The sequence below is a fragment of the Colossoma macropomum genome, unplaced genomic scaffold (genome assembly GCF_904425465.1).
Source record: "Colossoma macropomum unplaced genomic scaffold, Colossoma_macropomum, whole genome shotgun sequence".
In the NCBI taxonomy this organism is placed as follows: domain Eukaryota; kingdom Metazoa; phylum Chordata; class Actinopteri; order Characiformes; family Serrasalmidae; genus Colossoma; species Colossoma macropomum.
This window is the reverse complement of record NW_023494785.1, coordinates 8,390,748-8,405,929: the sequence shown is the minus strand read 5'-3', so window position 1 is coordinate 8,405,929 and position 15,182 is coordinate 8,390,748. Positions and strand designations below refer to the sequence as shown.

The 15,182-nt window shown below is 39.3% G+C and overlaps 1 protein-coding gene across 1 annotated transcript in view; it reads right to left on the bottom strand.

The window, feature by feature from the left end:
* The window catches only part of wdr37 (WD repeat domain 37), a 57,516-nt gene extending 43,098 nt beyond the window's left edge, over window positions 1-14,418 (bottom strand). The window contains 6 exon segments of the mRNA XM_036582337.1: window positions 365-429; window positions 2,115-2,210; window positions 3,235-3,331; window positions 10,330-10,508; window positions 12,057-12,163; window positions 14,203-14,418. Of these exon segments, the coding sequence (XP_036438230.1) occupies window positions 365-429; window positions 2,115-2,210; window positions 3,235-3,331; window positions 10,330-10,467 (396 nt within the window). The 5' untranslated portion in view covers window positions 10,468-10,508; window positions 12,057-12,163; window positions 14,203-14,418.
* Between the last annotated feature and the right edge of the window lie 764 nt (window positions 14,419-15,182).

The window sequence follows — 15,182 nt, the reverse complement described above, 5'->3', positions numbered from 1 at the left end:
TTCAGCTCCATTTAAACAAAGCAAGACTGTTGCAAAAGCTGTTTTTACATCTGATGTGCATGAAAACACTTTACTTGCCAAACAGACAATGCAGGCAACAGCTTAACAAGTCTAATCAGCAACAGTCGAGCACGATTTGCAGAGACACTGACACCCACGCTAAAGATCTGGTTCATGATCTCTGACTAATCCAATTGTGAATAAATATGATTTGTTTTCTGGCTAAGTGTTAAATTAATCTGCTAGATGGACTGGCCGACGGCCAGCCAGAGCAGGACTTTAAGCAGCGGTTTAAAGCAAACACAGAGAGATTAGCTTTGTTAGCCCAGTGTAGCAATGGTAATCCGAACAGATGGACTTGTACCTTGCTGGTGGAAGCCTTGTATGTGGTCTTCAGTTTTTGGGACAGCTGACTCGTACTGTGACTGGCTGCATAAACAAGAAAGGAATGATCAGAAACTTGATAAAGTAACTAAAAATGATCAGACAGAGGTTTAGCATGTCAGGCATTCATTATACACCATGGGTTGGTTTCCTGGACAGAGATTAAGGCCCAATCCCATTTCTTATTTTCACCCCTACCCCTTGTTTTCGAGTGTCACTTTGCCCCTTGGACCTGAGTTACATGGGGTAGTGGTTGAAATCTTCCCCTATGAAATGGGACCCTCGATTAAATAAGAACACTGCTTCATTAACAGAACTAGCGCTGCTCTGTAGGTGACCCTGCCAGTCTGCAGTGATAGCAGAGGAGGGTAAAGTTCAGCTCCTCACTGCTGGGCTTTAGTTACATTTAGGACATCATATGCCTTCAAAGAGGGGGGATAAGACAATTATTTATTATCACCCACCCCTAATTCTTTGGTGATATGAAGCTGAAGTGAGATATTCACCAGCTTCTAGTTCAAATTTCCCTGTTCCACCTTTAATGGTGCAGCAGTTACATTCTGGCGCTTCAGGCCTCAGAACTGCTGGACTATTTAAGGTGTAAAGGGAAATTTTGCTAGCTGGACATCAGCACACTACTAGCAAATTTTTATGGTTGTTATGAAGAAAAGGACCACAATACATTGAAACGACATTAAACTAAGATACTCCAAATGTTACAGTAATTTTTTTTTTAACAGAGAAAATTCACACATTTGTGGGGTTCTTTGGTCACTTGCGCAGCCATCCAGCCATTTTTTCTTTTTTTCTCATAACACTCTGTTTGGAGTCCGCCTCTGAAAAACTTCTGTTTGGAGGGTCATGTAGCCCTAACACTTCGCCCCACCCCTCCATGTCAACAAAAATCAGGACACCCTACCCCTAGGTGTGAACACGCCACACACTGTGGTAAGGGCTAAGTGGTAGAGGCAAGGGGTAAAATGGGATTGGGCCTAACACTAGAAAAATATAGCTGAGGACTGGGCTTAATCCTTGTCCAGAAAACTCACACTATATGTCCAAAAGTTTGCAGACACCTGTTCATCCAGCGTTCCTTCTGAAATGAAGGGTACTAATATGGAGATTATCCTACAGTAACAGCCTCTACACTAGATGTTAGTATGTTGTCGTGAGGAATAATCAACAGCGGCGGCTGTTCTTCCTGAGGAGACTTAAAAGCTTCGGGATGAACGCACCTGTTATGGGCAGCTTTGTCCGCTGAACAGTCACAGAAAATGCTCTGACTGGTTGCATTATGGTGGCTTGGCAAACTGACTGCCCAGGATCTCAGACTTCTACAAAGAACTGTCAAAACTGCTTCTACAGTCACAGCACTGGCCTCCCACAACTTCAAGACATAAAAGCATTCCGATGCGAGATAAGGGCTCAGTCCATCATCTCGGAGGCCTCGCACCCAACCCATGCCCTGTTCTTTCGTCTTCCCTCAGGCAAACGCTTCCGAAGCACCACAGTGTGCACCACCCTCCTCAGATACAGCTTCTTCCCCTCCAACTCATCTCAAAGGGTACTGGATGGGGCTCTATCAGCCCAGAGAACACAGTTCTACTGCTCCACAGCCCAGGGTGTCTGAATACTTCTGGACATCTAGTGTATGTCTGCGTGTACAGGGATACATTAAGAGGACTATAATCTTCACTAAAACAATGCTTAATGACAAGTGTGTCTCTTACCTTTAGTCTTCAGGGCTCCTTTACTAAGGTCTCCTCCATCTACAGTCTGGCCCTCACCAGCCAAGCGCTCGTTCAGGGACTCAATCTCCCTCCTCACTGCACAGTTAGAGGCAGCAAGATAACATTAGTGAGTCAGCATCAGTAAAATATATTACAAAGGAGTTCAGAGTGGCCTAAAACTTCAAAGTTTTATATGTGAACATTTCTAAAAATCAATCTCTCAAGAAATTTCCTCATATTAAACTACACAAAAGACTTTCTTGTATATTTAAAAGCAGTAATGCTACCTTTGATACTGAAACTCCAGAACACATGCCAAAAAACCAACACAGCTTACTTTGAATAATACTGTATGGATAATTGGTTCATTCCCTAAATAAATAAATAAATAAACAAACGTAAACAATGGCTTCAAAGCACCATTCAGAAACTGATTCAAAGGAAACAAAACCTGACGTGGGTTTCAATGGTTTTGAGCTAATTCCAAGCACTTTTATGTTTATGTTATAACTAGAAGGGACAGATGTGGGCTGGTTAGCCTGCAGCAGCCACAAGACCAGAGTAGATTTATAGCTGCTGTTCATCTTTTTGTCCACCAGGTGTCACTAATTTGCACACGGTTTAAAAGCTTCAAGTAGAGAACCCTCATCTGGTCCAATTTAAAGGAGAATTCTGTCGATTCTCGAGTTTCTGCGTAATTAAACTGTTCAACCCCTGGTTCATATCACCACTACTAAAAAGGATTCTGGGTCAGTACATCTCTACACAATGAACCATTTCACACCAAACTATTCTGAATGACCTTAATTACATCTTTACCACTCAATTATGCAGTAATTTTGAAACACTGGTGGAATTCCCCTCCTAAAGCTTTGAAAGAAACTGCACCAGAATTTGCAGAAAATGTCATATTTAAGGTTGTTCCGTGAAGAGGAATGTGTAAACTTGTTCTCAATTAGAAAAATCAACAAACCTCTCATGTAAATGGGGCGTTCAAAATTTTGCATATGACTGTATAATATCAAAACAGGAAGGTGACTTCCTGAATAAGCAGTAGAACAGTATTAAACACATTCATATTCATCAGAGTCTCTTGCAACAGAGTTTGGCTTTTACTCACGTTCAAGGTTTTCAAGGTAGAGATTCTCAAACTCGCGTTCAATCTGTCCAAACAGGTCAAGTAGGTTGCTCCTTAGAGCCATGGGCAGCTTGGAATCCTGCAAGGAGAATCACAGCACACCATCAGCTCACAAACATCCAAAGTCTTCACCATCTGATTCACAGATCTCCATATCACCCACATGACAGGCGCTGAACACAGGGTAGATTTCAAAACCATTCGGAAGTACTACTGTACTGTGAAGTCACTTCCCGCACATGTTGCAACTGTCAGTGAAAATTTAAAGCTACAGACAAGCAGGAAGGAAGCTAATAGAATCACTGGGGACCTGTTAGACACAAACAGTCATGTCTGATGTTTTTAGACTTTCTATAGTGCTTAGAAAACTTCCCATGTCTCTACATACAATTCGCTATATGCTACGGCTCCCACAGAGTGTAAGGATGGATTTGTCTGCTATAAGCTTCAAGGTATCTAAGATTACATGTGCATTTTGCTAGCGGGCTCCTTCTCAATATTACGACATGCAGGTTGCTATGGAAAGCTTTTTGCTGAGGTTTTATCTGGGTTTCTTCTTGCTTAGCACCTGTTTTGGTAGCCTGTTTAATCATTAAAGGCCAAAAAAAATGTAATTTGAAGGCACTGTATTGGCTAATAATGCTGAGCAGTGCGCTGTAAATATGTAGCCAAACTTGGTATTGCCTGTTTCTGTGATGCCACGGCACAGTATGCAGTGAAAAACTCAACCCATGAGGTTAACATTCACTGCTATGAGACAGCAGCAAACGAAAAAGACGCAAGTCTTAGGGTAAACAAGCAGTTTTCAGCTAAACCATGAGACTTAACAGCTATGCAAGTGAGTTAAGCCTCTTGTGGCATGTGCGATGAGCCAATAGGGCAATTTTTTCATCATACCCCGTAAATACAGTAGCACTACAGGAAAGGATGATGTACAACTGAACGTGTGAAGTTTCTGTTTCTCTATTAATTAACGTTTTTTTAGATTTGATTTCAATTTAACATTTGGGTGTCTTACAGGCAAAAGCAGTCGAACACCTGAACGCTCTTTAGAAACTCATTTCAGACGTTCAACCGTACATCATCAACCGTAAAATTAAGTTTCAGATTTTATATTGCTTCGAAAGTTTGAAAAAAAAAATTCATTTCAGTTCAGAATTCATATCCGGTGATATGATAGAGATTTTTTGCCTTTAACTTCAAATTTCTACTCTTTAGCTTTAATAGCTAGAATAATAATATCTGTATGTACAGTGATATGACCCTATTTGTATTTTTTATGTTTATTTTCTTCCTAATTGAGTCAAATAATGTACAAGATACGAGTACTTCCTGACCTAATTATTACTACATGAATATATATTTTTTTATCGTTGTTGTTTATTTTTTCTCTCTCTTCTCTAATATTGTTTTAGTTCAGGTTATGATGTAAAATGTGGAACATTTACAAGTGTCTGTAATCCCGTATCTGCATAGACCCACAAATAAAAAATAATGTTCAATTCAAATTTCTAACAGCATGAATCAATCTCAATATACTTCATATCAAACTCAATTTAAATGTCAACAAATTTTGCTGGAATTTTGAAAAATCGGTGGAATTTTCCTTTGTCCAGGAAACGTGGCCCAACTGTGTACTGTAAAAATGCCTGTGACATACCGCATATATTTCAATGCACTATAAGAGGTGGGAACACATTAGTAAGTCTAACATAGAAGGGAAACAAACAACACAAAGCCTACATCGGTCTCTACTCCAGCAACAAACAACTTACCTCCATTCTTGAGACCAAGCGGCATCCAGAAAAGCACTTTCAGCCAGACTAAAACTACACAGAGAAAAGTGGTGCGCAAACAACAAAAAGAAGTAGAGATAATATAACTGACTGTGCATTTGCTCCTTCTTCCATAATGAGGCCAGTCTGAAACCAGGCCAAACGGACACTGTAAGCTAACCTGCCAGAGAAGACTCGAGTGGACAAAGCAAGGTCAACTGTCACTGCCATATGTACACACACACACACACACACACACACACAAAAACGCACTGAGGGGGGGCGAGGAAAGAGCCAATTAGCAAACAATGACCGGCCCCTTATTCTCATAAAGCCACTCAGCCCTAAAAACATAGAGGTGTCCATGGTAACCGAACATAATGACAACGCTGGGAGAGAAAGGCAGTGTATCACAATCCTCATGAACAGCTTACAGAGAGGGCCCGTCAATCAACAGCGAGTCAACAGGTAGCACAGAGGGACAGAAAGAGGCATTGAAAAGAATAATCGATCCCCAACATGCGCCATTCATTAACATTTGATGAGTTATTGGACCTGAAGCTGTGGTAGATTTGGGCCAGGGGCAACATAACAATGACAGGGTGTAGCAAATAATAAAAGATGTCAGACTATTAAACTGAACAGGGGTTAGGCTTCAAATACACACCCACATAAAGTATAGACTTAAAGGTAAGGGCATAAAAATGGAACTTCAACTGCATCGATTTGGAATATTAGAATCCACAATAATCAATTCTAATCATACACAGTGAAGCCTTCATTCCTTTTTTTGGTCAAAATAATATTCACAAGACATTTTCAACAGTACAAATCCTAGAAGGTCTCTATTGTACTATTATGTAATTTGTTCCTCTCATCATATCTGTGTATTTTTTGCTCTTTTATTTATAATGTTTATATTTTAGACAGACAGACAGACAGACAGACAGACAGTTAGGAGGTTGGTATAGCATAGTGGGTAACACCTCTGCTTTCTACTCTGTAGACCTGGGTTCAGCCCCTACCTGGGCAAGCACCCTACACTACAGCAAGAGAGCAATCCTGGTCCTGAAGATCTACCACCCTGGAGACTTCAGATCCAATATACCTGGCTCTAATGTTCAGATGCCCCTGGATCAAGTGTGTTTGATTAGGGCTGGAGCTAAACTGTGCAGGGTGGTAGATCTCCAGGACCAGGACCCCCGCACTTCGGGGAGTCCTTGGGCAAGACTCCCAACACTACCTTCACCTACCTGTGTGCAATGATCAAACTGTAAGTCGCTCTGGATAAGAGCATCTGCCAAATGCCATAAATATAAAAGTAAACAGTAATAAGTAGCAAACTGTAACGTTGTTAAGTAATTAATAAGGTTAATACCTTGTTTGTTAATCCTGTTCTTGATACTTCTTTTTCTTGAGTGCCTTGCTCTCCCTTTGCTGCTATAGCACTGTGAATCCTTTATTAGTCCCACACCAGGGATATTATCTTAGTCAGTGAATTTGTTGAATAATATCAAAATAATCTAATCAAATAGAACCGTGTGGATATTTGTTATTTAAAATATATATATATATATATATATATATATATATATTTCTCTAAACCAGTGGGTGCCCAACTTTTTAAAAGTGAATTCCATCCGTTTTTCAAAATTTCTGCATAATCTAACAGCCAAGATGTAAACCAAGTCTTTCAGAGTGGCCTGATGTGGAACAGTGTCAGAATTGTTCACAGTGGTGGTGATAGGAACCAGACATCTGAGGAGTCTGAAGCCTCTGAAAGTGCCCTTACAGAGAGTTATTACAAACCATGGTTATGAATATGCTGCCTGATGCCTGAGACAATGTTTTATGATAGCTTTGGGATAAACTTTTGGCCCAAAACATATTTTCAGAAGACACGTGTAGATTCACTGGTCATTTTGAATAGTAAATTGTTGTGTTGTAGACAGTGACGTCTGGTTCCTATCACCACCACTGTAAATAATCAGAGTCAGTTAGTTTCTCTACAATGAACCATTTCACACCAATCCATCCTGAATGACTTTGTTTACATCTCAACCACTGAATTATGCAGAAATTTTGAAACATGAAATGTATGGAACTCCCATTTAACAACACAGACTGATCCACAGCCGGGAACACAGCCTATGTTTTGCCATTGTCGAGGAATGTAATTGGATGCCTTCATAGCCGCATTCATTAGTGCATCCCCGTATACAACACACAATGGATTCAAGTCATTAGCCAAATCCCCAGTGGTAATGAATTTATAGTATATATAGTAGTCTTCAGGTTTTCGATTAAACTGAGCTTTTTTCCTGGTATCATTTTCATTCTTTGATGTTTCTGTTGTATAAAATGTGTGGTAATGTTTCCAATTTTTTTTTAACTTATGTTAGCCTGCAAATAACAACAGCCAACAGCACCCTACATTAGGCCATACAGAGACAGGACATAGGCCTATATATTTACAGTTTTGTGCAAAAATATGTGCATTTCTGGCCAAGTTACATATTTTGCTATTTTGTAAGTGAAAATAAGTTAACACATTCCCTACAGCGAACACACTTCTGCACATTTTAATGCAATATTACTGTTTATTTGCTGAATTTAAGACAATGGGAGAAAAAAGGCTTGTGCAACAGTCATGGTATACTTTTTATTATTATTCATTTCACAATATGTTCCAAAAGTCAGCAAATAAATAGAAATCGTGCACTAAATTCTGCAGAAAATGCCACATTTAAGTGTATCCTCCACAGAGGATGTGTTAACTTATTTTCACATGGAAAATCATCAAAACATATCATTTGACCAGGGGTGCCTAAACGTCTGCATACAACCCTGTAATGACATAAAATCAGTTTATTTTAACCCAAGTTTTTAATGGCACGAGTAGAAAAAAACTATTATAAAAAATGTTTTATAAATTACATCAACTATTATGATAAAACAGAGACAACTAACTTTCTCCTGCTCACTGCCGCACTTGCTGTGGCCCGGCTGGAGCTAAACTGGTACTGTTGGGATCTGAAACCCTAAACAATCATAACTGAACTGAACCATTCTGAGGCCAGAGACTCACGTCTCCACTTAAAAGTCAAACTTACGACCTTCCTAGATCATTTATCAACGTCAGCGCTGAACAGCTTTACCTGTGCAACTGACTGCAGAATGTTCTGATCACAGGCTTAGTGTTTGACATAGCATGGTTTAATGTATTTCTTATCTGTGTTTGCATAGGGAATGTCCTCTGATAACACAACATTTTTAGGACAAAAGGGGTGTGCTAAGGGCTCCAGATCACACAGTACAGTCACAGCACTCAATCAATGGAGGAACTACTCATTTACCAAAATAGTTAACTGCATCCTGGTTTCTGGCACTTACCCGAGAGCGAGAGCTGAGCTCTTACATAAATTACTCTCGCAAATACTGTAACTATTGATCTAATATGTAAGAAACTGTTTGCTGTTCTCAGGTGTGACTGTGGTGTTTAAATCTTACTTAAACCTCAACAAAAAACGACCATGTAAAGCCTTTTAGCCATATTTCAAACAGTCCTATGTTGTCGTCCAAGAAGCAAAACCACAAGGCAGAAGTAGGAGAATGTGTGCAAAGCACAAGCAAAACTCACAGTCGAGTGACATATTCTAATCCGTTCTATGACGATGCCAGACAGTATGCAGCAAATTTCTTGTGCAACTTGAATTTACTCCAAATGTATACATGACTTTCACATCAATAAAATATAATTACATCAACATAATTTTGTCTTTTACCTACATTTGGTAGTAATTGTGTTGATGTAATACGTTTATCTATGTGTGAATGATGTACACAAGTACATTCATTGCTTTCCAGTGTACAGTTTCAGTAAACATCCATCATTATATCGCTGCTATCGAAAGACAACCTCATATCTTTTTTCAGTTTGTGACATAATTTGAAAATGCCTATTGTCCTTTAAATTGTGTGTACATTTCATGAAGAACGGACCAACAGAAATGGCCCAAAATTACTTGAAAAAAATGTCCAGTTCCATTGACTTACATTAAAATTAAAGTAGGTTTTTTTCTTCTCCTGTAAAGTTATCATTTTGAAGATACAAGGTTTTTCAGACAACAGCGTTATACAGAGCCCTTTAGAAACAGTGTGCCAATACGCTTAGAATGTAAACAAGACATTCTAACAATGATGAAGGGAGTGAATACAGAGGTTAATCCACAGTTCTCAACTCTCGGTTTGTACTGCATGTTCGACAATATTAGGAATACGAGCAATGTGATAACACTCGATCATATACTCTTTTCTGAGGGTCTGTTGTATGATACAAAACGACAGATTTACACCAACTACAGAGAATTCATAAACAACAAACAGCGTATAGTCACTGTATAGCAGCAAGTAGCTGATTGGAAGTCAGCCCACTGGATTATTATATTGTTCCTCCCATTCCTTCTTAAATAGTTTATTTTTGCAGGTGTTGAAATGAACAAAATAAGTTCAGCATTACTTTTTCATATGTCATTTTAAATATAACGCTGCTGCTTTGCTGGTGCATTTTGTTCACTTCAAAACCTCAAAAAACTACAGCGATACACATCATTTATCATGAAAACGTCTCCAAGTGCTGTTACATTTTAGTCATATAGATAGAGAATAAAACAGAATAGAAATAAAGTGAGAGAAACAGACAGAGAGAGATAAGACACACAGAGAAAGAGACACAACAGAGATAGAGAGACCAATATGCAGACAGAAAGACCAACAGAAAGACAAAGACAAGGTTTGGTAGAGAAATACAGACAGCAATAGGAAGACATAGTAATAGCGAGAAATAGAGATGGACAGACAGACAGACAGAGATAGAACGAGAAACAGAGAGTTAAAGATAGACAGAGATAGAAAAATACAGAAAAGCTAGAGATAGAAATGGATAGAGAGATGGACAGACAGATAGACAGACAGCGAGATGGAACATATATATTATACATATACATATCACTGTTGCTGGAAGAAAACGTCGTATCTCCATCTTTGTTGTTTTTCAGTTTGTGACATAATTTGAAAATGCCTGTTGTCCTTTACATTGTGTGTAAATTTCATGATGAATGGACCAAAGGAAACGGCTAAAAATGGCTTGGAAAGAAGTCTGAATCCATTGACTTTCATTCAAAGTAAAGTATGTTTTTTCCTTTTGCAGATACAAGGTTTTCTTCCGACAACAGTGATAAATAAACATAATTACACCTTACACGAGATATATAAGGAGAACGAGAGAGGGCCCTAGGCTCACCTGTCCCTCCAGCATGTCTCTGTGGATGGCGGGCCGCTCCTGCTCCGTGCTGTTGGTCCTCCGGATGGAGAGGCTGTGCGACTTGCGCTTCTGCTTGGCTTGACGGGCGGCTGCACTGTTTCCACTCTCTACAGGCATCACTCCTCAGTGACGTCCCACTGCGCACTTCCTATCTGGAACTGAGCAAACAAGCACAGAAAGGTTTGCTCCGGCCCACTGCGAGCAACGAGAGGCTTTTCTCCCTCTCGAGAGAAAGAACACTCCTATTGTTCAGAGTTAAGAGAGGCTAATGGAGTTATAAAACCGCTTTCGCCTGCGCAATGTAACTAATGGAATGTCCTAATACCGCAGCCATAATACACCCTACACAAAAAACTGTCTTAGTCTTAACGTGTCCTAACGCTGCAGTCTGGGAAGCAGAAGTGGGTGCTGATTTCTAACTAACTAACTAATCTTTACTTATACCTCTGAAAGCCTGACGTAAACTTTAGAGAGCAAAATGCAAAGAAATTTGTTTGGATTTACTTGTCATTAGTATTTTTGTTATTTTATATACAATAATAACTTAGATTTTAGATGTTTTATTTAATGTCAAGAACTCTTTGAACAGGTTATTAAATGATAAAAATATCACAAATACCTATTGATATGTTTTGTCAAGTTATCTGCCACTTATGAAATATAATGGATTTTAGATATTTTAGAATTAAATTTAATTTAATTCTTGATGTTGTACAGCTTTCACAGTTGTGTCCGCTCATCATTCTGGACACATCTAACATTTCTAAAAGGGCATTTTTTTCTGAGGTCCACTTACGACATTTAGTGGCTTTATGAACCAAAACAGTCAGTTCATTTTTACATTTATATTTTTTTTTTATCTTCTAGAATTAAACAGTTTGTTTAGTTAATGTTCTTTTAACATTTCACACATATCGCTGCTGTCTAAACAAAACCTCGTACCTCCATTTTTGTCAGTTTTGGCATAATGAATTGAAAATGCCTGTTTTCCTTTACATTGTGTGTAAATTTCATGAAAAATGGACCAAAACAACTTTCTGGTTCCATTGACTTACATTAAAAGTAAAGAATGTTTTTCCTTTTCTTGTAAAGTTACCATTCTGGAGATATGAGGTTTTCTTCCGACAACAGCGATATACTAATGCATATGTAAATGAGCTCGGTTCTAATTGGCTGCACTGTATTTTGCCCCTACTTCAAAAAACAGTCCATGCTGAAACACTCCCTACAACTTCAGTGTAAATCTGCAGGGCTGGACTGCTGTGGGCTGAATATGGGGTCATATGTAAAGGTAGGGGTTTAGTGACATCACAAAAACAATGAATTCAAAACTGGCTGTTTTTGCAGGAGTGAACAGCACATTTTGAAACCTTAATGACACTAAACTTTAATTTCAACAAAACAAAACAAGAAAAAACCTGGTTTGCTATCATATAGGCCCTTTTCAATTTTCAGCACAGGACTAACATGTTAGACTCGCTTTATACCCTTATCTGCAATCAAATGCGTTTAATATTACAGAAAACAGTGTTTCCAAACTTTTGCACAGTTCAAGATTCATATTAAATTAAATTCCTCAAAAACAACGGAAAACGAGCGTGTTAAGCAGCCCAAGCATTCTGAATGGAGCACATAAGAAAACAACCATACAGCAAAAAACAACAGTGAATAAGACGGCATGCAAAAGAAAAAAATAAACAAAATACCAGGACAGTGAAGCGCAGTGAATGATAAACAAAGCAGACACATCCTCAGGCCGACCGCTTAAAGGTGTACGTGGGTCTCGGCGTGATGCGGGGGTCGCTCTCCGACACTGAACAGAAAAGAACACGTTCTATGCATCTAAAGGGATGGACAAATGAGACAGTAAATGCGGCCAAGACGAGCTGGTTAGGCAGCATTCTCTCACACACACACACACACACACACAAATAAGAGCTTGAACAGAAGGAGGGAGGAACATTAGACGGCTGGAGAGAATGCAAGATAACTGGCAGGCACTGAGTCATGTTATTAGTAATGCTACAGCCTATAAGCTGGGCAAACAGCTAGCTCTCGCTCCGTTACATGCGACATGTTTATGAATCTGATAGACGGGTGCGACGTCCACATGCCTGAAAAGAGGGAGGCCAAAGAGAGAGTCCTAAACAGAGGCAGGCAGAGTGCCCGAAAACCATCCTCAAGTCAAAATATAATTATTTTGATGAAATAATGAATCATACAGAAGTAAAATTAGCACCTAAAAGTTAACCAGAGTAAAAAGCATCAAGTCAAACTGCACTGGAACGTCCTAGTACAACCAGCGTCTCACCTATCAGCACAGGAATATAAGATTGTTGGTCCTATTCTTCTCTTTTTAGGATTTTTTGGGATCTTTTCAGTAAATCTCCAACTGATGAGTGTGAACAATAGCAAAGCTGTGCAGGTACAGAATGAAATGAAACCCAAAAAGCAATGAGGAACTAAATGTGAATGACTAAAACGCAGCTGAGTAACACAAGTAATGCAGCTGATTCCTTCCTTCATAAATACACTTCAGTAAATATTCAAAATTCCTGCATAATTCAATCATTAATCAAAGTCATTCGGAGTGGTTTGATGTGAAATGCTTCACTTTAAAGAAATGTACAGACTCAGAACTGTTCTCAGTGGTGGTGATAGGAACCAGGCGTCTGAACACTCTGATGCCTTTGAAAGCTCCCGCACAGAAAGCTATTTCATGAAAGGGTAATAAATATACAGACTGATGCCTGAGAAGGTGTTTTACCATACAAGTTTAAACAAGTTTAGACTAAAATGTGTTTTTAAAATTCGCTGATGGAGGACAGGAACACGCAGCACACTGACAGCTTATTTTATTGGATTTACAGCTATCCTATCATTATTGGTGTTGCATATAAAGATTCTGAACTGTAAATAAAATAGACAGGTTAGATTTTGTGACGCCTGGTTCCCATCACCAGCACTGTAAAGAAATCTGTGTCTCTCTGTGTGTATATATATATATATATATATAAATCTACATGCTTAAGCAGTTCTTTACGGGGGGAAATGGTTCCTCAGATTGATGGAGAATGTGTCGAATATGGCTCTATACAGAACCTTTTTTTGAAAATGGTTCTACACAGCACCCAAAAGGGTTCTTTTATTATTACATGCTTGATATTGTAACAATACCAGAACACTTCTCAGTGCTATATAGAACCATTTTCAAAAAAGGTTATATACAGAACCATGTACAACACATTCTTCATGAATCTGAAGAACTATTTCTATAATTATAAAGCTCATGGTTCTAAACAGAACCACTGCCTTTACTAAAGAACCATCTTTTTAGAAGTGCTGTTATGTAGCTAGCAAATTTAGCTTAAATCAACCAGCAGCTGGCCAGCTAGCCAGAGCCGCCCGGCTGAGTCGTGCTCCGTTAAAAATCACCATAATCTCGACGGCCGTGTCAAACTGCACGAAGCTGAATTTGGCCTCCTATTCGGCCGCTTCTTGTCCGAATTCTCCCGCTCTACCTTAAATGCTGCAGCAGCAGTTACATGTAACGTTAACTGTCTCATGTAACCGCTGCACCATTTAAGGTGGAACGGGGAAATTCGGACAAGAAGCGGGCGAATAGGAGGCCGACTTCAGCCGCGTTCAACCCGCACAGATGAAATGTCGAAGTCGGTTCACAGACCCGGTTCTGCTGCCTGCTGTCCTGTCGTAGTGACGGTGCAAGGCAAGGTCAGGAGCTGCTGTGTTTATGTAGCCTGCTCTGGGCGCTAGGCTAACAGTTAGCCGGCAGCTAAACCCAGCTCCTCTATCAAAACATCAGCGGCTACACCGCTTCACCGTAATACTCACATTTCTCTTACGAAGCAGAGGAGGCTGTTTCAGTCATTCGCTGGATGCGTGATGGCTCGTCGGTGAAGCACACAGCATCTTCCAGGAGGTGTTGGTGTAACAGATTTTGGGTTTTTCCTCGCTGGGAGAAACGCAGTGAGAGTTCAGCTAAACTCGGAGCTTCTCTACCCGAGACTGTCAAAGCAGAGAGCAGGACGGACATTACCTTCAAAATAAAAGTCCCTGCTCGTGATCGTTCTGTTTTGGCTCTGCTTGTGTTATTTGGCACCCAGCTGCTAAAATAAATCCAGTTCAAGGGAGCTTTCTTTAAATTACACACAAAATATATCTCTGCTCAGTGTGAGTGGTAATGGTGCTCTACCACTCTGTAAAGCCATGGGTACTTAATACTTTTAAAAAGTATCTATTATTTAATAATAAAGTATTTATAATTTGGTATGTATTTAGTAACTTATGCTATTACAGTACACAAAAAGTAACGTATTCAGAACACATTGAGAATACGTTTAAAGTACACCTTTTTAAAATCTAATTTATACTGTTCCTCACTGTTTTCTTCATGTAATTAATACGTTTCATGGAAAATTCCTTGTCATTCAAAAAAAAAAGTATATTTTTTCTCTCACCGCCTGCTTCAGTCCGCTGCTGCTCTCACAACCCCCAGTACAACACCGCTGCTAAATGTAACACTCGCAAACATGTCAACTACTGAGAAGCTTATTAGTTTGATCATCCCTCAGAAGAGTTCGGTAATACTGAGATTAATAACTGATCATCACATTGATTTATCAGTCTACTCAGGCTTTAGCAGAGCTCAGTAACACTGAGATTAATAACTGATCATCACATTGATTTATCAGTCTACTCAGGCTTTAGCAGAGCTCAGTAACTCTGAGATTAATAACAGATCAGATTGATTTATCTGTCTATTTAAGCTTTATCAGGAACTTCACTGTTTGTAAATAAGCCATAAATTGAGG